At 39.8% G+C, this 22219-nt stretch overlaps 1 protein-coding gene across 5 annotated transcripts; it reads left to right on the top strand.

Annotated features, from left to right (window-relative positions):
- Positions 1 to 341: 341 nt before the first annotated feature.
- Positions 342 to 22190, top strand: INTS10 (integrator complex subunit 10). Of its 5 annotated transcripts, none has more exons than XM_085058396.1 (18): positions 342 to 521; positions 1412 to 1479; positions 2181 to 2284; positions 3276 to 3415; positions 3928 to 4009; positions 4320 to 4460; positions 5412 to 5583; positions 6038 to 6207; positions 9730 to 9863; positions 10619 to 10775; positions 11422 to 11504; positions 12337 to 12489; positions 13608 to 13716; positions 14084 to 14163; positions 14634 to 14796; positions 15841 to 15934; positions 19858 to 19935; positions 21814 to 22190. In XM_085058396.1, the coding sequence occupies exons 1-18, from the start codon at positions 393 to 395 to the stop codon at positions 21968 to 21970; spliced, it is 2214 nt and encodes a 737-aa protein (XP_084914522.1). In that variant the 5' UTR covers positions 342 to 392; the 3' UTR covers positions 21971 to 22190. The 5 variants fall into 5 exon arrangements, with proteins under 5 accessions (XP_084914522.1, XP_084914523.1, XP_084914525.1 ...); XM_085058397.1 differs by having other exon boundaries at positions 343 to 521; positions 10622 to 10775; XM_085058401.1 differs by lacking the exon at positions 342 to 521 and adding an exon at positions 742 to 1168.
- The last annotated feature ends 29 nt before the right edge of the window (positions 22191 to 22219 follow it).

Below are 22219 nucleotides of genomic sequence, written 5' to 3'. Positions count from 1 at the left end.
CTGTTCAGAGATAGGTGCTCATCCGTGGTGAAAGGTCCTGCTTTTCCTTGCCACTTGCCAGTGGTGACTTCGGTAGTGGACTGCAAGAACTGTAGAGAAGCACTAGCCCAGGCAGCAGTGCCTTGGACTTTAGAGGGCTTTGACTCGCAGCAACCCCAGCTTTAGGGCAGCAGCGCTCCACTGCCGCTCACATCATTGAGCTAACTGGGCTCCGGCCCAGCGCACCGCCCGATCGCCTGCCCTCTTCCAAGATGGCGGCGAGCGCGCGCACTCCCCAGCGGAACGCCGGGCCAGGGTGGGGCGGAAGTGCGGCCTGGCCCGCCTCAGTGTGTGCCGCAGCGCATGCGCGCCGCCCGGCGGCCGAGGCGGAGCCAGGCCGCGCCGGGCGCAAGATGTCGGCGCAGGGGGACTGTGAGTTCCTGGTGAAGCGGGCCCGGGAGCTGGTGCCGGGGGACCTGTGGGCGGCCAAGGCCTGGCTCATCACCGCGCGGAGCCTCTACCCCGCCGACTTCAACATCCAAGTGAGCGCTGCCGCACCCGCTCGGTACCGCGGCCCTGTGCCGCTTCCCGCGCTGCCTCGCTGCGGCCCCTGCCTGATTGACAGGCGGCTCGGCCAATGGGGGCGGGGAGGGGCGGGGCGCTCGGTGCCGCGGGGGCACCGGTTAGAAAACGAACCAAACCAAACCTACTTCTGCTACTATTATTTAAATTACCTCTCCTGGTTATGGCTTTTGTAACAGCTTGCAGATCTTTGCACTGCATTTGACTGGGCACAAACCATGGTCAAAGAACTCATCGAGTGCTAAGCTTTCTGTTTGCGTAAAAGTTAAACCAGCGTGTTCACAAAACCCTGGAATGTTAAGGGTTGGAAGGGACCTTAAAGATCACCTAGTCCAACCCCCTGCCATGGACAGGGCCACCTCCCACTAGGCCAGGTTGCTCCTAGCTCCATCCAGCGTGGCCTTGAGCACTTGCAGGGATGGGGCATCCACAACTTCTCCAGGCAACCTGTTCCAGTGTCTCGCCACCCTCACACTAGAGAATTTCTTCATAATATATAATCTAAAGTTCTCCTCTCTCAGTTTGTAGCCATTAATACTTGTCCTGTCACTTCCTGATGAAGAGTCCCTCTCTGGCATCTCTGTTGGCCTCCTTCAGATACCAGAAGGTTGTTAGTGTTAATAATGTTAATATTAAGTGAATTATCATACAGAATTATATGCATAAATAAATGTGTGATTAGGTAGTGTTAAAGGCACATTTTAATTTCCCCAGCAAATGTTACAGTCCTTTAACTTTCTGTTATTCAGACTGCTGTGGCAAATTGAGGGCAGTTTTTTAGAGTGGAAGGACTAAATGTGATTGATAAATGTATTTGGGAAGGCTGATGTACTGTTCTTGCATCCCACAGTATGAGATGTACACGATTGAGAGGAATGCTGAAAGGACAGCATCTGCAGGCAGGCTGCTCTACGACATGTAAGTAATCAGAGCTGGAACTCTACCTTTGTCCCAGGTGCTCCTTTCACAGAATCAGTTTGGGAAAGACCTCTGAGATGGCTGAGTCCAACTTATGACTGAACACCACCTTGTCAAGCAGACCAGGGCACTGAGTGCCACATCCAGTCTTTCCATAAACACCTCTAGGGACGGTGAGTCCACCACCTCCCTGGGCAGCCCATTCCAATGTGTAGTTACCCTTTCTGTGAAGAAATTCCTCCTAATGTCCAGCCTAAATCTCTCTTGATGCATCTTAAGACCATGTCCTTTTGTCCTCTCACTGGTTACCTGGGAGAAGAGACCAACCCCCACCTGGCTACACCCTTCTTTCAAGTAGTTGTAGAGAGTGGTAAGGTCACCCCTGAGCCTCCTTTTCTCCAGGCTAAACACCCCCAGCTCCCTCAGCTACTCCTCACAGGACTTGTACTCCAGACCTTTCACCAGCTCCGTTGCCTTTCTCTGGACAAATAAATGTCAGGATTTCCAAAAATATAAACTGAGTGTTCTTGAAAATCTGTGTGGATAGATTAAGCACAAAAGGTCTAATTAATTAAAAATAAACAGTAAAAATGAGGGTTTTATTTTCTGTTTTGCCCAAACACATATTTTTATGGGAAAGTTTTGTCTTTGAGACAGATTTTGAGGTTATTGTGCATTCCTTGCCTCAAACTTTATTACAGGTTTGTGAATTTTCCGGACCAACCTGCTGTATGGAGAGAGATCAGTGTTATTACATCAGCATTAAGGAATGACTCCCAGGACAAGCAGACACAGTTTTTAAGAGGTAAGGATCCTATCCCGAAGGAATCTGAAGATAAGCCCTCTGATTACATGCCTTGTTTGGCAAGTAAATGTCAGTTTTTCTTACTCTGCCTCTGGACTGCAGGTTTGGTTTTTTCCCCTCAATTCAGTCTTAGAGACTTCATTTGGTGTGTTAGGCTTAGGAAAAACAAAGAGACAAGACAAGCTGATTCCATTGCTTTGTCTTTGGTATGGATAGACTTTCTCTGCCAGAACAAGAAGCACATAGAAAAGCAATTAAATAGGGAATAAGTGGAATGGGACTTAAAAATCATCGTCCCACAGATTGCAGAGAAAAGGGAGTGATTGTAAAAATGGGGTAAATTTTTGTTTATGAAGTGACGGTTATAAAAATGAATGGTGACCAGAAGGTCTTGGCATTCAGTGCTGGCAACCACAGGCAGTTTTGAAAGCAGGATTTACACCTGACAAATTAGAACCAGCCATTTGAATACGTGCTTCAGAAGCTCTAAGGATATGCCAGTTAAGAAAACATTTGATTTTTCATGGGGTGTGTTTATTTTTCAGAGAGAATACATAAAACATACAGGGAGAATATGTGAGTTGAGTTTCTTTTTAGTGTCTCACTGGATGTTTAAATTGAAAAAAACCTACATTTTAATAATAAAAGTATTAATTGTAAAAGCAGAACGTAAGGAAATAAATGAACAGTTTTGAAAAAGCATCTTGAAATGTCAAATACCTAACTATTAGGATTTTGGGTATTCCACTTACTAGCAGTCTTACTTGTCAGTTCAAGTTCTTTGCACCCAAATGAACACAGATAAATATTTATTTGGTCTTCTCTGAAAGACAAAAGACTTTTTTTTAGGTATGTGTATTAAAAGCAAAAAAAAGCATAAGGAAGTCCCTTTTCGTTCAGCATGGCAAGGTGATGTTGATGGTCTTTTAAGCTTTGTCAGTCACCTCTATAATTCAGACACAAGAAGTTAAATGTTTTCTTTATTTTTAAGGATTATTTGAAACTCTTCCTGGTCGTGTCCAGTGTGAAATGCTCCTGAAGGCAACAGAGCAGTGTTTTAACACATTAGAAAGGGCAGAAATGCTGCTTCTACTTCTGCGCCGTTTCCCAGAGACTGTGGTGCAACATGGGGTAAGAGAAGAGGAGCGCATAGTAACTATTCAGGATATTGGCACTCTGTTTTTTGAGATTTTGGTGAAATGTGTTTTCCTTTGCCTAGTGAGAGGGTGGGTCTTTTTATTCATGTTTAATTGTGGCTCATAGTTCAGACTGCTGTATCGAGCTTACCACCAGGAAGGGATTTGGCAGAAAACAAATGGAAGGAAATAAAACAATCCTTTGTTTTGTAAATGGAAGAATATCAGTGATGTCTCGCTTTCACCTGTCTGTGCATGTCTTTACTGATGCAGTTGCATGCACAGTTTTTCACTTGGTCTCTTTTCTCCATCTTCTAGCATTGCTTTTCACCTGTCATTAAGTATGGATAGTATAACTATATATTTGGAGACTTGCACATGCTGTTGCCATAGAGTGAATTGCTACTCATGCATCCACTGAATTACTGTTCAACCCCATTGAATTGCAGTTGAAAAAGTTTCTAAAACCACTGGTCCAGTGTCTGATTTTCACCTCTGCTCACACAGGTAGGCCTTGGAGAAACATTGTTAGATGCTGAAAGTATTGAAGACCAAGAATCTCCAGTGAATTGTTTTAGAAAATTATTTGGTAAGAAAATACTAATGTTCTTGTTTTACTGTGCAACCTTTTAGTGTGGCAAGATTCTGAGATCAGTAAACTTCTTTCAAGATATTATGATTAGAAATCCATTTTAGTCAAAAGAGGCTCAGGCCCTGTTTTAGTCCAGGCTGACCATATGGTACAAGCTGGTCCTAGAGCCATTCATATGAGGTTTTCTGTGGTGTATGGTCAGCCAGAGATGAAAGCTCCCATTGCTGATTGAGAAACCTTACCTAGGACAAATAGAACAAAAAACACTACAAGCCTTAAGGATTTTTTGGTTTGTTTTCTATTTTAGTTTGTGATGTTCTTCCTCTGATAATTAACAACCCTGATGTGCGACTTCCTGCCAGCTTGTTATATAAATATCTGAATAAAGCAGCGGAATTTTATATTAATTACGTAACTAGATCTACACAGACAGAAAGTCAATATCAAGGTAAGAATATTTTTACAAAATTTAGCTTTCTTAGAATGTATCTTAGTATCACTGATGTCCATAAATAAAAAATGCATTGTTTTTATGTAATGTATCCTGTTGGGGTGGATGATACCACCTCAGGAGCTGCTGAGGAGCTGGGTGGTTCCAACACAGCAGAACCCCACTGGTGGAAGCCTTCTTAGTCCTCCCCCCTGGAGAACACGATGGTTCCTCCCCAAATTATGTAAATCCCCCCGCTGTAACTAACCCTTGATCCCATGCCTTCCTCCTCCCATTGGTTGTGGTGTTCCCCCCGCCTCCTCTCCCCTGACCCTCCAGCCGCCCCTTTAAATGTAGACGGCTGGGGTGCCTCGTCCTCTTTTGACCCTGGAACCCTTCAGAATAAACCTCTAGAACCTCCGGCTAACTGAGCGCTCTGAATTCTTTGTCTCTGGTAACGCACGAGTTATCCAACTCCGTGGGTGAGTGAGAATATGTGCCTTACACCGGCACAGGTGTGAGAAGGGCTTTTCTGTACAGCACCAGGCAGTGCTGACTAGAGTAATCTCTCGAAAAGCCATAGAGACACTTTCGGTAAACGCAGAGGCCTGGTTCCACCCCTCCTCCCCCTCCGCGTTAGTATCCCATAGACAGGGATTAATAGTAGTATTCAGTGTTTCTTAGCTCTTTGATTCCAAAATACCTCATGGTGCTTCAGCTACTTAGTTATGATGCTCATGATGCTTCAGCATATTTACTGAGAGGTAGGACAAAATGTCCAAGATGTCCTTGTCCAGCCTATCAGCTCTCTTGTGCAAAGAGGCAGAAATGCCTGCTGCTCCCTGTTAGCCTCCTGTGTAAAGAGTGGTTAGTCTGAAAGCTCGAATATAATTTTGATATTTCTTTTCTTGAAAATTAATCAGTTTGTTTGATTTCTTTATGAAGAGAAAAATGTGCTGGTTTTCCTAGGTTCACAAGATTCCTCTGATATTATGTCTCCAAGCAAGCGCAGCTCTCAGAAATACGTAATAGATGGTCTCACAGAGAAATCATCCCAGATTACAGATCCTTGGGAGAGGTTATTTAAAATATTGTCAGTGGTGGGAATGAGGTGTGAGTGGCAAATGGATAAGGGAAGAAGGTAAGAAAGGTGTACTTTTCTGGGTATTTCCCCTCAAGGAGAATGTGGCTTTTTAATTCTTTAGAAGAATAATTCTTGTTGAAGAACAATTTTGACACAGGAACATTTTGTGTAAGTGCACAGCAGCTTTTCTTTCAAGACTGTACAATGTAAAGCAAAAACATGTCTCTAGAGAGTATTTTCAAATTAGTGTCTAAAATCAATTTTTGATGGTGAAAGTTGTGCATAAGCACTATAGTGCTGTGGGGTATCCTTCCCTATGTGCCTTAGTAAAGAGAAACATGGTAAATGCTTTGTCAAATTTCACAAGCATGTATTCCCAGCCTCCACTGACTTGAGGCTGGGGGATACCCTCAGCAGAAACATTGAGGTTTTCATATTCACTATGCATTCGTTGCTTTAGTTGCAGAGACTTTGTAACATCCTGAATTCTTTTTGTCTCTTTTCCCCTCAGAAGCTTTGGTGATATTTTGCATCGAATGAAAGATCTCTGCAGATACATCAGTAATTTTGATAGTGAAGCCCACATTAAATATAAGAATCAAGTAGTGTATTCCACCATGTTGGTCTTCTTTAAAAATGCTTTTCAGTATGTCAGCAACATCCAGCCATCACTCTTTCAAGGTTAGTTTCTAATGTTTCAACTTGTATAATGAGTTTTCTGTGATTTCATTGCTAATGTCTGAAAGATCTTTTCTCATTAGTCTTTTGAAACTGTCATCTTACAAAGCAACACTGACAGGTTGGTTTAACTTGTTATAATTCTCTCAAGCCATTAATCTTACCAACAGTAATTCATAACAACTGTAGTGGATCAGACCAAAGATCCATCTGACTTAACATTGTGGTTTCAACCTTGCCCAGCAGCAGTTGATTGTCTAGCAAAGAGAAAAGTAACAGACAGATGTTAAGAGAAACATCCCATGGCTTGATTCCTGCTCCTCCATGATGATCATGGTTGTTTCATTTTCTCCTCTGATTTTGTTTCTTTGAAACTGACATTTTCCTGCTTTTCTTCAGTCGAAAGAAAGTAAGTGAGGATATTTTTGCATTTGGAGCACACAAAAAACTTGTAATTAAGCAAATAAAAGCTGAATAAGAAAAGATTTCCTGAAGTTCACAAGCATCCAACTTGGCTGTCTTTATATAGTTTAAGCCTAATCTTTGAGGTGTGTTTTGCAATTAGGCCTAATTTGAAATTAATTTGTAAATCAAATGTTTAACATATGAGTATGCTACCTGTGCATTTTCCTACTCACTCACATCTGCATTTGAGACATACCAGATTCCTTCAAACACCTTGGATTGCTTCTTTTGGGGTTGATTGAACTTTTCAGGGGTGGCCCAGAAGCTTAGGAAAGTTTTTTAAGCTCCATTTTGTTTAGAACTCACTGAAATAAACCTCATCACAAAGAGGAATTTTCAACTCTTAATAATGTGATAGGAAATTCCTTGCAACAATAACAATTGTCACCATCGGTAATTAGTACTTATAAACACTCCAATTATTGATTCATTTTAAAATTGCAATTCTAGTTCTGTGTGTTGTGATCATAAGTTTCATCACATTTTTCTGCATGGAGCAAATGATCATTTGTGTAAGGAAATAGTCAATACATATGATGGGTGAACAATGTCAGTAGATAGCTAAACTCAGAGGACAAAGGACATGGCAACTTGTGTGCAAAGAACATAAAGTCACTTTTACAAATACAGGAACTAATTAACTAATGAGTCAAGTTTTTTGTTCTGTCCAGAGGAAAGAAGAGTCATGGTGGGGCAGGGTGATACTTTAGGTGTGCATGTAGTTTTAGCTGCTTGATTGAAAGTTAAAGGAGGAAGGAAGTAAAGAACTAGTGAAAATGTTCCTTCTGAAGTTGTGCAGTTGAGTATTTCAAAGCTCATGTTTTCAGACTAAATCACCAAAATAAGAATGTATACTGAGGTTGCAGAGTACAGTTCCTTTGGTGCAGCATTTCTGGTACCGTGATTCCCTGGCATCAACAGAGTATTTCCAAGACATCTTTTACTCATTTCTGCTTTAGCATTAAAGTCTAGTGGCATTCATTGCCTTTCATATCTTTTCTATCATTAGAGATTTTGCTCCTTCTCTTGGGAGGGCTTACTGTACAAATGTAGAATCCTTCACATTTTGGAAGCATGGTTGTAAGGAAAAACACTGTCTCCTCCTTAATCTATAGTCTGAGATTAGATCTGTGACTCTCTTCTCGTTTGCATGGATTTGCAAGAAACCTCTTGAGGGAAGACTTCAATGCATTTCTCTTACATAATTCACGCCTGCTTTGCTGGAGACTTGAGAAGTGAATGAGGCAATTCACACCTCTCATAACTTTGAGGCTGCCTGCAGGCTTGGCAGGAGTTGCTATTTGGGCTGATGCTTTTGGGGGTTTATTTATAACAGTCTCTGCTAGAAAACTATTAAAAACTCTGTAAGCTTAGATTCTAGAGCTCAGACAGAAAAACACAACACTGGTTTTTGTATGGCTGTGTAACTTTCAGTACTGTAAGGGAAGGTCTGCAGCCCAGGTCAAGGGAGAGAATGGATTTTCTTTTGTTTTAGGACTGGAGGTTTTGGAATAAAGACTACAGTGCGTTTCTGATACTGAGAAGAGAACACTTGTTTGGAAAGCAAAGCACTTAGCTGGCATTAATTTAAATTGGTATGAGTAAAAGAAAAACCCAGTTTTTTTCTTCTCTGGTGTTAGAACTAGGCAGTTCTTGAGTTTCTAGTGGTGAACGTCTTCCAGCATCTCAGTTGTGGTACTTTGCATCCATGAGAAACAAAGACGACTCGTCTGCATTATGTCTTGGCTCTATTTTCGGTTCACTCAGGTTAGATTCTGACACACTGGAAACACCTGACAGTACAGGAGAGATGATTCCTATGTGTCATAGCCTTCGTGCAGGTGACATTTAAATTCTGGTGTTTATTGACCTAGTTATTGTGGTGGTATTTATTGACCTATTTTTGTTAGGTGGACCAGACTGGCTGTTTCTTCTAACAGGAGCTTCTGTTGTAGTGGACATCACTTTTGAGTGATGGGAAAAGCTTAATAAAACTTCTTTTATGTCAAGCGATAAAATGAATTGTCCTTCTACTAAACTCTCAAATTAGTTCTTTGCAGTTATTAATGAGGCCTTAGCCTCATATCTTTCTGCAAATAGAAGAAATGCACAAACTGAAAATACCTGTTTGCACTGCTGTCTTATCTGGCAGAGATTTCAGAAAGAGAAAACAGATTAATGGATTCTTCTTTCCTTTATATTTTTTATTGGACTGAGCTTTGCACATCTGTATACAACTTGATTGTGCAAAAGGAGAAAATATTTTTGGAAGGAAAGCTGTCTCAGTAGTGATCATGTTATCAATGTTGTTTGAGATTAAGAAATATTGTTCCTATTTTATGTCTAATGAAACTTAAGCACTGGGATCTGAAATAACAGGTACCAGATCCCACCGGATGTTCTGTGACACCAGTGAAAGTAGAAATTATTTTCTGTGTTTCAAAATGAGGCTTTTCTATCTTTGGGGAGTGAAGATGAGACCTGGCAGTCAACTAAAGGTTTAATTCTGTTTACTGAAATCAGTGGGGGCAAAGCTGACACTGAGTAGTGATCCTACTAGGGAAATCTTGTCATAAAATAAACATAATTCTTTGTGAGGCCAGTGCCTGTCAGCATATTTCTTTGGTTTCTCATGGGAAATGTTTTGAGAATATTGCTGTGCTTTGCCATATTTGTGGCTGTTAACTTCAGAGCCATTTGTGCTGTTCATCTGTTGATAATTGTACATATATAAAAGCAAATAATGCATCATCAGAGAACACCTGCCCGAGTATATCTTGTGGCTGCTCCAGAAGAAAGGGATCCAAAAATATTCTGAAGCTCTCAATTGAGCTACAGGGATGTCTGGTATATGCACTCTTGATTTTTACTGTATGGCTGCTTTGAGGAAGCCATAGCTTGACCAGCATAGTTTAAACAATTTAAGTGACTTAATTTCAGATTGTTTTCTCTAGCATTATAGTCATTTCTTGTGAAGGGAAAAAAAGCCAGCTTGCTGTAGGCGTGAGACTTTTCAGATCAGTTCAGAACAATTGTGAATTAATTTATCTTTAAATCCAGGTCCAAATGCTCCAAACCAAACTCCACTGGTTCTTCTCGAGGATGTACCTAACATCTATGGTGATACAGATATTGATCGTAACAAACACATACACAAAAAGAGGAAACTTGCTGAAGGAAGAGAAAAAACAATGGTAACTTTTCTAGACTTTTTAATTCATAACAAGAATGTTATTGCTACTAGAATTTAGACAACAGTGGTTTTGACATAGATGTAAAAGACTTATTTTTAGAGCTACCTTGAATTATGTTTATGACCACAATTTTAAAATATTTTTTTTTCTAAAGCCAGCAAGAATAAAAATTTTTGCAGCAATTGCTGTAGACACATATGTACTGCTGTGAATACTTTAACTTGAAGGACTTCAGCAGAGGCTCTTGAAAAGGTAGCTATAGCAGTCAGATGTTCTACAGGTAAACTTCCAACATAATTGACTTTTCATAGTTGGAACTGTCAATATATCTATTACTTTAATGGTAGAAAACCACTATATTTTAGAATATCTCTGCTGGTAGAAGTACACACTTATACAAGGATTGCTTTTATATTGTGCCACTGTAGGCTTAAACTGAGTGCTAAAATGTGAGGTGTGAATGTACTTGAACAGATAGTCTGGCTGAAGCTCAGTGGTGGTACACCACATTTAACAGAATACACGTGTTTGGGATACTGTTCATCACACTGTGCCACTGAGTTCTTGGTAGCAAACCAGATTGGTCTCACCTTTAAACAAGCTAAGCGAAAAATCACTTAAAGCCACTTAAACTAGGACCTTGGCTCCTCTAGACATAATTTTCTTGTGTCCATTGGAACTTCTGTGGCCTTAGAGTCCTTTGAAATAAATATAAATTAAGAAGTTAATCTTTTCATTTTATACTGATTTCTAAGCAGAGCTCAGATGATGAGGATCCTTCTGGTAAGGCAAGAAGTCGCCATATTACAGTCAACAAGGCTGATCTTGCAAACTCCATCGAAGTATTAGAGAGTTTCAAACTGGCAAGAGAGAGCTGGGAGCTGCTCTATTCTCTGGAATCACTCGACAAAGGTAAGGTTACTGCAAGCAGAATTGCATTTAGGCTTCATTGCTCTGCATAGAAACAATTTTTTTTATTGTTAAAATGGAATTCCTGCCATTATGAATCCTTAAAATCGAAATTACTTTGGGTCCTGAGTATTTTTGATGTAAGTTCCAGTAAGAAGCTTTATCAGTTGTGTTTCTGAATATTTTGTTCCTTTAACACATTTCATTCTTGATGCTTCTTTGCTTATTTAGCTCCACTTCTCTTAGAGCAGTTGGTCAGTAGTAGTGCTAATAGTGCTCAGTGAGGCTGTGCTGCTGATGGCTGCTTTAGTTCAGGACTAAGAACACATGTTTTTACTGTGTCTCTCTTTCTGATAGTATCTGATGTGATAATCATGAAAAAAAATTCTCCTCTAAAAAGCAGGCAAACAGTACCACCTAGCTGCTTTTAGGTTTGTTGGACACTGTGAAGTGTAGTAAAAAAATGAATGTGTAGGAAGAGAGTATTCTATATTTGAAGGATTTCATATTCTCACTGTTTGGTGGCATTTTTTTCCATTTTTAAATTCAGTTTTTATTTATATATATATATATAATTGATTTTTAACCCAAAGCTGTGAAATGTTTCATACTCTCCTTTACTTTTTTCTTCTCTAATCATTTAACGCAGAATTCACTAGAATTTGCTTGTCATGGAAGACAGAGACCTGGCTTTGGTTAAGAATCTTTCTTACAGACATGATCATCTACCAGGTAAAAAAAAATACAGTGTAAACTAGGAAAAACAATGCCATTGTGTGCTCTTCCTTAAAGTAAATAGCAGTTCTAATTAGCCAGTTTGACTGCTTATAGTGTCTACTGATTCTATGCCTTAAAATATGAGTCTTTTGGGGATGGAACTACACCATTTTAACCAAAGGCTGGGTGCTCTACTTCGGATGTTCCTGTCCCAATAGCTGTTTGAGTCCAGCTAGCTTTGGCATATGGAAAATATCTATGTTGGCATTTTGACCAGTGGATATAGACATAGTGTATTGGAAAATAAGTTCATAGAATTTATTAGTCTGTCAGTGCATTATATTGGAACACAATCAGAGAGAAGAATTGTGAATCAGTAAAAGGTTTTAACATGTCTCAGTTAATATTTGTCCTTCTTCACAAAAATTAGGCTGACTGTGCTCATTCCAATGTCATCTACAGTAGAAAGCTTGTTCTTTATTTTTCCTTTGGGGTCTTTTATTTTTACCTATACTTGTGCCTGAACAAGAGCTATTTCAAACTTTATTAGACTGAATAAAGTAACAATTAACTCAAGAATATAATTATTTGATTCAGTTACAAATATGGTTTTATAAACTGTCTTTCTAAAATAGAATTTTGTTTGTCTTCTGACTGCATTGCTAGTGATCCACAGTCCTCTACACAGCCCATCACTAGAGAGTATTAGGCCAGAATAAAATTTTGAAGGCTTGTTACTTGGACAGACTCTGTTTTTAAAGCTTTCTGTAAGAGAATTTTTTTTCTATCTGTCTACCTATTGTATAGAAAAGACCCTAACAATGCTTTTTTCTATTCTTTTTCAAAGGGGCAGTACAAAAAAGCAATTAGCAGCCTACATCACTTGGCAGCTCTTCAAGGCTCTCATTCTCCCCAGCAAATTACAGGACAAGGATCTTTAGAAAATCAGAGAGCACTAATCCAGTTAGCATCGTGCCACTTTGCCCTTGGAGAATATCGGGTACGTACAGCATTCCACACACTGGGCCTGCATCAGCTGCCCCTGTGGCTCCCATTTCTCTTCTTCCTTTGAATTTTCCTGTTAGTCTGCTTTTAGCAGGATATTGAACATAAGCCAGGGTCTACTGAAAAATCCATGCTTCACTGGGAGAATTATGTTTCCCACCACATTGATTGACTGTCCATTAGCAACTCTTTCTATATATATGTATAGTCTGTCTAATAAGTCTGTTGGGCGTTAGTTATGATTTTTCTTGGCTACAAGTGTTCGAGTTGTCAGTAAATGGAACCTTAATTTTAATTCCTTAACTTTACTGAACTAGTTGTTTAAACTGAGGGGAAATTCTTTTGGGTACAGGCTTCATGTGGCAGGGGAAAGGAAAAATAAAGGAACTTCCGTGATCATCTTAGAAGAGAGTTAGTTATTAACTGGCAGCATAAGAGACACCAGACCAATATTGTCTGGCCTGACCCCTGAACTTGCTTTACTTTTGCAATCCATGTTTTGTGTTTCTAATATTACAGGAGTGCATGGTGGTCTGAGGCCAGTCAGTGTCAGCACTGACAATAAAGACTGTGTCTCTTAGGGTCATTGTTATCCTAGTACTGCTGGACAAGTGCTTTTGTCCCTTTCACTTTAGTACTTTTTCACTGGAAATGTGATCATATGTCCCCACAGACCACTTACTAGTAAATAGCATTAAAAATTCATTGAATGTCCATCATGCTGTCAGATTCCCATTTTCCTTTCTATTTTTACCATGAACAGAACAAGCTTTACAAAACTATTCTAAGAATTCATTTGGAAACTTAGTCCTTCAAAACAAAAAATAGTTTTGATTGCAGTTATATTCATCTCACCCTCTTGAAATGAAGAATGCCAATACATATTTTTTCACAATTAAAATTATGTATGTGGACTCTCAGAGATTGTTTAGTGACAGCTAAGTCTTTTTGCTTAGCCAAACTATACTGTGTATTAAGTCAACTCAAGCTGTAGCAAAGAATTTTGTGATTGTTTTTTCTTCTTTTGCGGCATCTGAAATTTTTAATCATCAGTAACGTATCTGAATTTTTAAGAACTTAAATTTAGCATTATCATGTCACTTCTTTTTATAGCAAACATGTGAAAAAGTGCTTGACCTCATGTGCTGTATTTTACTTCCAATACAAGAAGGAGGTAAAGTACAAGAGGAGCAACCTAAAGTCAAGTCTAAATTCAGGAAAGGTATGGAGTTACTATTACCCTAAACTTAGTGTCAGCTGAATTTTAATTCATGTGTTCTGGTTAAATATGTAATTATTCTCATTTTGTATTACGAAAAGGGAAGAAGTTTTTTATTCCCTCTTGGTTTCGTATTGTGGTTTTCTTGCTGGTACCTACTACAGTATATTGGTGGCAAAGTCCTACCGCAGGAAAAGAGAAATGAAGAAAAAAAATTTAAATGTTTAACTTCACATTTTGAATCATTTGCCATTTACATTCAAAGCTTTCCTCCCTACCTGAGATGAGGCAATTTTGGATTTGTTTTGCTCCCTTCCAACTTCTTTCAATCTGTCTATCATGAGACCCCTAAAGAACTGCTCTGTTGCAGGGTCTGATTTGAAGCTTTGGCCGTGTACCAGTAGAGCTATCATGCCATACTGCCTTCATCTGTTGTTAGCTTGTTTCAAGGTAAGATAGAGTCAGCTGGGGCTTTGAGTGCTTTCTTGTCTTTAAGGCCTAGTTTATGTATCCTGAAACTGCATGGCCTTATGCTAGTGCTGTGATTGAAGGGCTGTGCCTCAATCCTTCTTACCTAAATGTGTTGATGGAGGGTCTTTCTTTGGAGAGGGGAGCAGAGTGTTGATGGTGGAGGGTTTGTTTTCTCTTTTTTTCTCTATTTGTTTTAGTTTTGAGCAGAGAAGGTAGAATTGATCTCAAAATTTTGTCTCTATTCAAGACTTCTCTTATAGGTCAGTGAAAAGGATTTGGTTTTTTAGCTGGAAATTTCCAACCTCCTTTAGAAGCGTATTTCATTCTGCCTTAATGTATACTTCTAAAGAACTTCTGTATTTGCATAGATGTAGGTGAGATTAATCCTATATGTTTTTGAAAGCAACATGTGTTTCCTGATGTTCTGAATGTAATTTTTTTCCCTGAAGCTCAGAGCTTTCACAGACAGCAGAGATGATATGGCACTGGGCCATGTAGTTGTTCTGCTTCAGCATGAGTGGCCGAGGGGTGAGAACTTGTTCCTGAAAGCCATCAACAAAATCTGCCAGCAAGGAAACTTCCAGTATGAGAATTTTTTCAACTATGTCACAAGTATCCTTTCTCTAACCAAGAATGTCTTTCACATCCTGTTCTGTAGTGTTGAAAAAGCTGTTCATTTCAACAGCAGCTCTTTCCCTGAATCATACTCTCTTATTTATTTTCATACCTTGAAAGCCTCTTGTAGTAGGCTGCAGTACACAGTGAGCTGTAAATATGCCTCCTGTCACCTGCTGTGCCACTTGAGAGTACCCTTAAGTACACTGCCATTGCACTTCCATTCAGAAAAACAGCAGCAGCTCAGGCTGCTCATGCAAGTGACAGCATTCTCTTAATTAAGAAATATAGGGCGTTATGTACACGGCTGTTAACAAAAAATACAAAGTGGTACCTGTGCTGCGAAGCTGAATGATTTTGGCTCTTGTTTGTGAAATGTTTCTCTGGGTAAGGTGTTTGGGTTGAGTAAGATAATGAGCTATGTCAAAGTTCATGCCAAACGTGTCTGATTTATCCATTCAGATATCTGACATAAATTTTGATCATCATACACACAAATGGACAGTTTAATGTTTAAGCTAAATTAACATCCAGCTGCAGTCCTGAGGAAGCAAGGGGGCCTAACTCCTATATGAGACAATGCAAATAAGCTCTGCTGTTAAAGGGAAAAGCCCCAACAAAAGAAGCAGCTAAATAAGGGACCAAAATAGAAAAAATAAAAGGGTGATAAGTGCCACCATGGTGGCACTTGCTTCAGGTCCAGCCTTATTTTGCACTGCCTTCATAACCCACAGTGCAGAAAAAGGACGTGAAACCCAGGGAATTTTGAGATCAACTTTCTTTACCTCTGACTATATATGAAGAAACAAAGAAAGAAAAGAAACTGACTGATGTGTTCTTCACTTTAAAAAGCCATTTCTCATCAGTTTGTGGAGGATTAGGAATACATGCTGTGATCTTCTCTATCGCTTTTAATATTGAAGTACTTCAATAGCTTTTCAGTTTGGCTGTCCTTTTAGCAATGTGGCTTCAGATGTGAGAGATAAGAAAGAATGTTCTCTATCATTGTTTCCCGACTCTAATCTTTAACCTTTTCATCAGATATTGATATGTTGGAGGAATTTGCTTATTTAAGAACACAGGAAGGAGGGAAAATTCATCTGGAACTGCTGCCAAATCAAGCAATGTTGATCAAGTAAGGATAAAAAAGCATTTACTGTTTTCTTTGGCAAAAAAAAAAAGGGAGTATGTTCTGGTTGTCTTTGCTTTCATGTTATCTTCTGGATAGTTTGTCATGTCTTTGAGCTTAAAGTTAAGGAGTTCAAACAAGGCCAGTGAGTTTCTTTTTCTGACTCTCCTGCTGATCTCTGTGTTCTTTTTGGGGGTTCTTCAACTTTAAGCTCCTGCTTTTACAGGACTTTATTTCTGAGTGTGTCATTTGCTTTAGAATTATTGATATAAAGTGATTACAGTTGTGCTCTTTCAACGAGACATTTGCACTTTACAGGAATTCTTCAAATAATTAGGCATGAGAGCAAGGTGTTGTTAATAATTTTGCTGAACAGTAATGCTGAGAAGAAAGCACTATTTCATTTATTTTTGTAAACAGAATTATGAAAGACCATTGAATGATGCAAAACTTTGGTATAAAATATAAGTTAAATTACACTCCAGCTACACTCCAGTAACCTTTCCGTTAGAAGTAGCAGCTCATCTCTTGCCATGTACTGAACAAGCTTAGTCTGCTTATCTTACTATGAGATGCTGAAGGAAATTAATAATTTAGATTAACTTCCTAGGTGTTCTTACTTGTTCAGTCTTGACTCAAAACTATCTGCTGTAGGTTTTTGTGGCAGAATGTTTTGGAATAGTCTGGTTGTTTATGAGAACTTGTGGTATTTTCCTTCCTAAGTGGCAGACTGCTTAAAGTTTATTGAAATTCCACTTTGGGTCAGTGTATTCTGGCTACTCACTAAGTAGAAATTAGCTGAAATTTTTCAAAATGGGAACCTAACATTAGACAATGGGATCCAAATTTGGACTAGTAAATAGATTTTCCAAAGTTCTAGGTAACCAACACAAAAAATGAGATTCTAGGTGTAATTAAAGGAAATTAAAATGCCTAATTATGTGATAGAGAATTTTCTCTTTTAAGCTCTAGATTTTCAAACTCTTGTCCTTGCCATATCTCACTGCTTGTAACCAGCTGTATGAAAACAAGCATCAGAGTATGCTGCACCACGTCTGGTGTTAAGTAATAAGCTTTGCCAGCAGGAGGGTTTAGCACTGAAGACTCCATCTGGTAACTTCTTACCTGCTGTCTCCATTTCATTGCAGTAGTTCAGCACTGTTTCTCTTGGCTCTGCTTGATTGGTGTGGCAGCAGTTACTTTCTGTTCTGACCCACCAGTCAGGAAGGAGAAGTGTTTCTAGCAGGACAAAATCTCTCTTTGACCTCCTTTTGATCAGTGATGTTTCCTGAATGATGGAAAGGCTCGTAGAAGAGAGGTCAGTTTCTTTGTGCTTATTGAACCAGAACAGTCAAATATCCTGTCCAGCTGGAAAAGCTGTGTACAGCATCTTTGGAGTGGTGTGTAGGGCTGGAAGCACTTCATATCAGAGAGCTGATGGAAGGGATAGTTCAGGGCGTAGGCCACTGATTGGAGATGAGATCTACTCCCCTGGTACCACAGATATTTTTTTAGCTGGGCTGGCTGTGAGGCCCAGGGATGGTGTCACCCAGCAGTGTTGACCCGGTTAGCTACAGCCTCCACCAGCTGGGGTTTTTGATAAAGTGTGCCAGTGTAGCCCTGTTACCTGGGACAATGGTTGGAAGGCTCAGTATCTGCAGACTGCTTACATCTTTCAAAACTATCACGAGTTCTGGTTGGATGAGCTGCTGCACCATCCTCCCATGAATTAGCTGAGGCAGTTCAGATGCTGTTCATTCATTCTGAGAAAGACCGAGTTTGCCACAGCAGGCCAAAGATAAAGCAGTTGTTCCTTTGTCTGATCTTTCCTCAGCATAAATATATAGCAATCCTTGATCTAAATGGATGGGAAATGTATTTCAGATATTACATGTTTTTTATAAGGACTGATTTTTTTTGATGACTTACAGGACATTTTCTCCCCAGGTGAATTCCACATTCTTCTTCCAGTACCTTTTTCTAAGTACCTTGTACTTAATAGGAAATAATATTAATTTTTCTGAACTCAGTAAAGCAAACTGCAGTATGATTTTTCAAAAGCTGAAGTAAGGTCTTGGTAGTCTGCAGACTTATAGTTGGGTTCTGCAAAATACATATACAGTTTGTAGCCTTTCCCTTTGCTTGCATCCATTGTGGGAATGAGAAGGTCCGTGGTTTTGGTTTTAACTGGTGATACAGCCAGCTCATTCTGTTTGTGGTGTCAACCAGATTTGTTCCATGAGCTTTGAATCCAGCACCACTAAGTGCTTCTGAACTCCCTTCTAGACAAGCCAAGTTTCACAGTTTATCTGCTGTACACATCAGCAAGGGGCAGTGTTAGCTGGTGAGGCTAAAGAGGAAAAGAGCAATATGCAGGAAATTTCTGCTCAATATCTTGCTCCTCATTTGGATAAATTTTACTCTAATTAATCTAATCATAGCCTACCTAATTGCATAAACTTGATCTGAAAGCTGTGTCCTTCCTTTTACTCATATTCCCATCACATCTATCCTTGGGGACAGAGAAGGAAGAGTTCTGCTGGTTTGATGTGAAACAAAGTATCTTGAAAGTGTAATTTTTACTCAGTGCACATGGTTATGATTAGTTTGGCTGCAGATCTTGCAAACAGTAGTGAAGATACAATTGCACAGAATCCCTTTTGCAAACATCTGCCTCTGGGACCAATAACATCTTGCTGGTCCTCTGTATTTTCAGTTTCTCATGTCCATTTTTGCAAGTACCGGACCTACTCATGCCAAGAACTCTTGAAAAATTATCTCATTTGATTGAATAATTTTTGTGGCTATTTTATTTCAGGTTATTGTGGCTTTATTAGAGTGTTAAATGTCCCATCTTTATTTGACTTTTATAAGCATAGTTTTCCATCCATATCTATTAATAAACTATAGATACCAACCCAAATGCCCACCTGTGAGATCTGAAGGTAGGCACCTAACTCAGTATTACAGGTATCTAAGTACAAGTTTTGCTTCTCTGCTCCCTTCCTAGCATCTCTGGGGGTCAATGGTGCACTCACTACTCAGGTGCCTAATTAGATTTAGGTGACATTTTGAGAGACTTAGATTAAGAAACTAGACCTGTCTCCTATATACTGAATTTCTCATTTCTCCTTAGGTGGGACATTGCTCTTGACTGGACCTGTTAGGTTATTATCTTGTTCTAGATAGCACACAGAGACAAGAATTTAACTTCCCAGAGAAGACAAATTCTTTCAGCTGAGACAGCTTTTGGTGGTTAGTTCATGTGGCCCTGATCATAAATAGGAGGTTGCTCTGAGTGGGCATTTGTGCTCTGGCATTGTGCCATGATCTAATAGCTGTTTTTGTTTGCAGTTAGAATTTAGAAATGTGAGAAAGGCTGTCTGTGGGCTAATGAAAAGATACTTGGGCAACCTTTAACAAACACTGCCATGTACTCAAATTGGCCGATACCCGCTGTGCATGCACTCGGCTTGGGCTCAGCAGCAATCCCTTAACTCCAAGCTGTGGGCTCTCCCAGTTTGCTGACATGCTCTTGCCAGCTCTGGAGGAAAGCTGTGGTATCTGCAGTGCTCCTCTGATTAAATCTTTTCTGACTGATGTGCTTCCTTGGAAGAGCTGTGACAGTTCATCATAGTACAACTGTGTATCGGTTTTGCACCTGCTGCTGTCCTTTCTCCCGGTGTAACTGTCCAAAAATATGTGTATCTATTTAGACCACAATTGTAGAACAGCCTTGCAATGAACTCTGGGGGTATTTGCATGTTTGATGCTGTTAGAGTCCTGCACCCCTTTGGCTGCCTGGTGATCATACTGCTGTGTGAGCTCACCCTAGTTTTTTGTTGCTCCTTTTTTTGGAGAGTTGTTTTGCACCAGAGGGGGAGTTGGCGTGTGGGTGTTTGAATGCTGCTATTTGCTGTTTTTTAAAGGACTTCTAGCCCTCCCATGGGGTTACTGCAGCAGGAATTCATACCTGTGCTACAGCCCAGCATACAGACTGCTGACAGGTACCAAGTGGAAAAACCCTGCTCATAGTGTGCTGTGTTTTGTCAACATGTTTTACTGCCCATGGTTTTCAGCAATTTGTTACTCAGTATTTATCTTTTTTTTTTTACTTCATTTGTGCCTACATTGCCTGGCAAACCATGTTGTTCTATTATAACATTTATTTTTCTTTTTCCCATAAGTTGCCAGTATCCGTGTCCTTTCAATTTAATAATCACTATTGAATTTAAACAATAATGTGGAAATCTTCAAAAGTTATACTGATGTTCAGTCATATATTAGCAAGAGCGTAACCCTTTGTTTTCAAGATACTGGTTACTGGATCCATTTGTAGCAACTTTTCGTCATTTAGGTTGTTCTGTTATGTGTTTACCAGGTGTAACATAACACACATCTTCCAAAGTTCTGCTGGCTTGCTCAGTAGCTGTAGATTGCATATTCTCCTTAAGGCTGTAACTGACCATAGCAGTTGGCTGCCAGCAATGTTAAAGACAGTAAAGACTGAAAACAGGACTTATCCCATAACCTCTGAATATGCTGGAGTGTTTTCAGTGCTGTTTTGCTTCACTTAGCATAGCTCACCAAGGAATTGCCCAGAAGGCTCCAGGCTAGTCCCTTCTTTGCCTCTTCCATGTGTTGCAGAGATCTCTACTGTTTTGGCAGAGAAGTCTCTTCTCAAATGCCAGACTTGCTTATTTACATGAAAGTTGGGTGGTATTGTTGGTGAGGATAATTCTAAGATGTTTCCCTTTCTCGTTTCCAGCATCTCTGGATTGGCACAGATGCCCTCACCGTTTTACTTTTTATTTTCTCTCTGTCTTCCAGTGAGCTTGCTGGGTTCAGACCAGCTCTTCCCTTCTTACCCATGACTCAGGACTTGTCTCAGCATTAGCAATATGCTTTTCTCTCTAAATTAATTTATGCTGGTTCCTTCAGTAGTATTAAGGCTCTTATTTCAGGGCATATCTTTTTCTCCCCTTCCCAAGTAGGCCTTGCAGGTAGATGTTACAAAGTCTTGATCTTACCCAGTTCTGAATCAGTACAAGTAAAGTGCTTAGGTGCTGTAGAACATTGTTTTAAAGACAAGATTTAGGTGTCAAGGCCAGCATGAGGACAAAGAACTGTTCACAAAAATGGCCTTAAACAGGGCAGTGTCCCATGAGTTTCCCCAGCCAGCATTGCTTTAGTTTGCTCAGTAGCTGGACCTTTGTTCTGTTTGAAAAGTCCTGAACTTGTGCTCAGAATAAATAAAGCTGATAAGAGCTGGCTTCTACTGATGCAGACTCACAACCTGGCTTCATTTGGGTTTTGTGAAGTGTTCACCGTGCCTTTCATTAGTCACAGCATTATCAATGCCAACAGGATTTTATAGCTCCTTCCTGCACTTTGATATGGGTAGAAGATGCCCTCTGCTCTTTATGGTGGCACCCATCCTCCAGAGAATGCAAGTTCATCTTTTCACTCTTCTTTCAACCCTAGCCACTTACAGAAGTGATTACAGGGAAGAAGTGGCCCGGGCAGCAAAGGTAGTAAGGAAAAAATAATTTCTTTCTCCAAGCAAGGAGAACTTTGTGCTTGCTGGGTTAAGAGAATAGATTTTCCTGTTATCCAGAAGAGCAGTATTATTTCCCCTTTAGAACTCAAAGTCAAAGCAGTGAGAGCATAGACTTTTATGCAGCTTCTAACTGTTGAAAGACTTGAAAGCTACTAAACACACGACTTTTAAAAAACAGCATAGCACAGGCTCTTGGACTCTCATTATATAAACTCAGATATGGACCGTAACTATATAGTGACATGCAATACCTTTTAAATGACTGTAGTTCCCTAAATAACTATGATTTGATTTTGTCTGTCTCTCTTTCCCTTCATGGCTTAAGGCACCACACAGTTACCCGGGGTATAACTAAAGGAGTGAAGGAAGACTTCCGCCTGGCCATGGAGCGCCAGGTCTCACGCTGTGGGGAAAATCTCATGGTGGTCTTGCATAGGTTCTGCATTAATGAGAAAATACTGCTGCTGCAGACTCTTGCTTGAATGGACTGAATCCTGATGCAGTGTCTTGTGTGGAGAGAGGGGAAGGCTCTTCTTTGTATGAATAAGCAGCAGAGCAGTGGGAAATCCCTTGTTCAGAGGGTCAAGAAGTTCCCTATAAGTCACAGGTTCTGCAATACACAAACACTACTCAGTGTTTGTTCACTGCTTAGTTTTCTTATGTGAGTAGATCAAACTTTATAAATAAAACTTTGTTTAAGAAGTCTTTGTAATATCCTATTTGTTTCGGGA

The sequence above is a fragment of the Lichenostomus cassidix genome, chromosome 4, assembly GCF_008360975.1.
Source record: "Lichenostomus cassidix isolate B80296 chromosome 4, HeHo_3.0, whole genome shotgun sequence".
Classification (NCBI taxonomy): domain Eukaryota; kingdom Metazoa; phylum Chordata; class Aves; order Passeriformes; family Meliphagidae; genus Lichenostomus; species Lichenostomus cassidix.
This window is presented reverse-complemented; position numbering and strand designations above follow the sequence as displayed.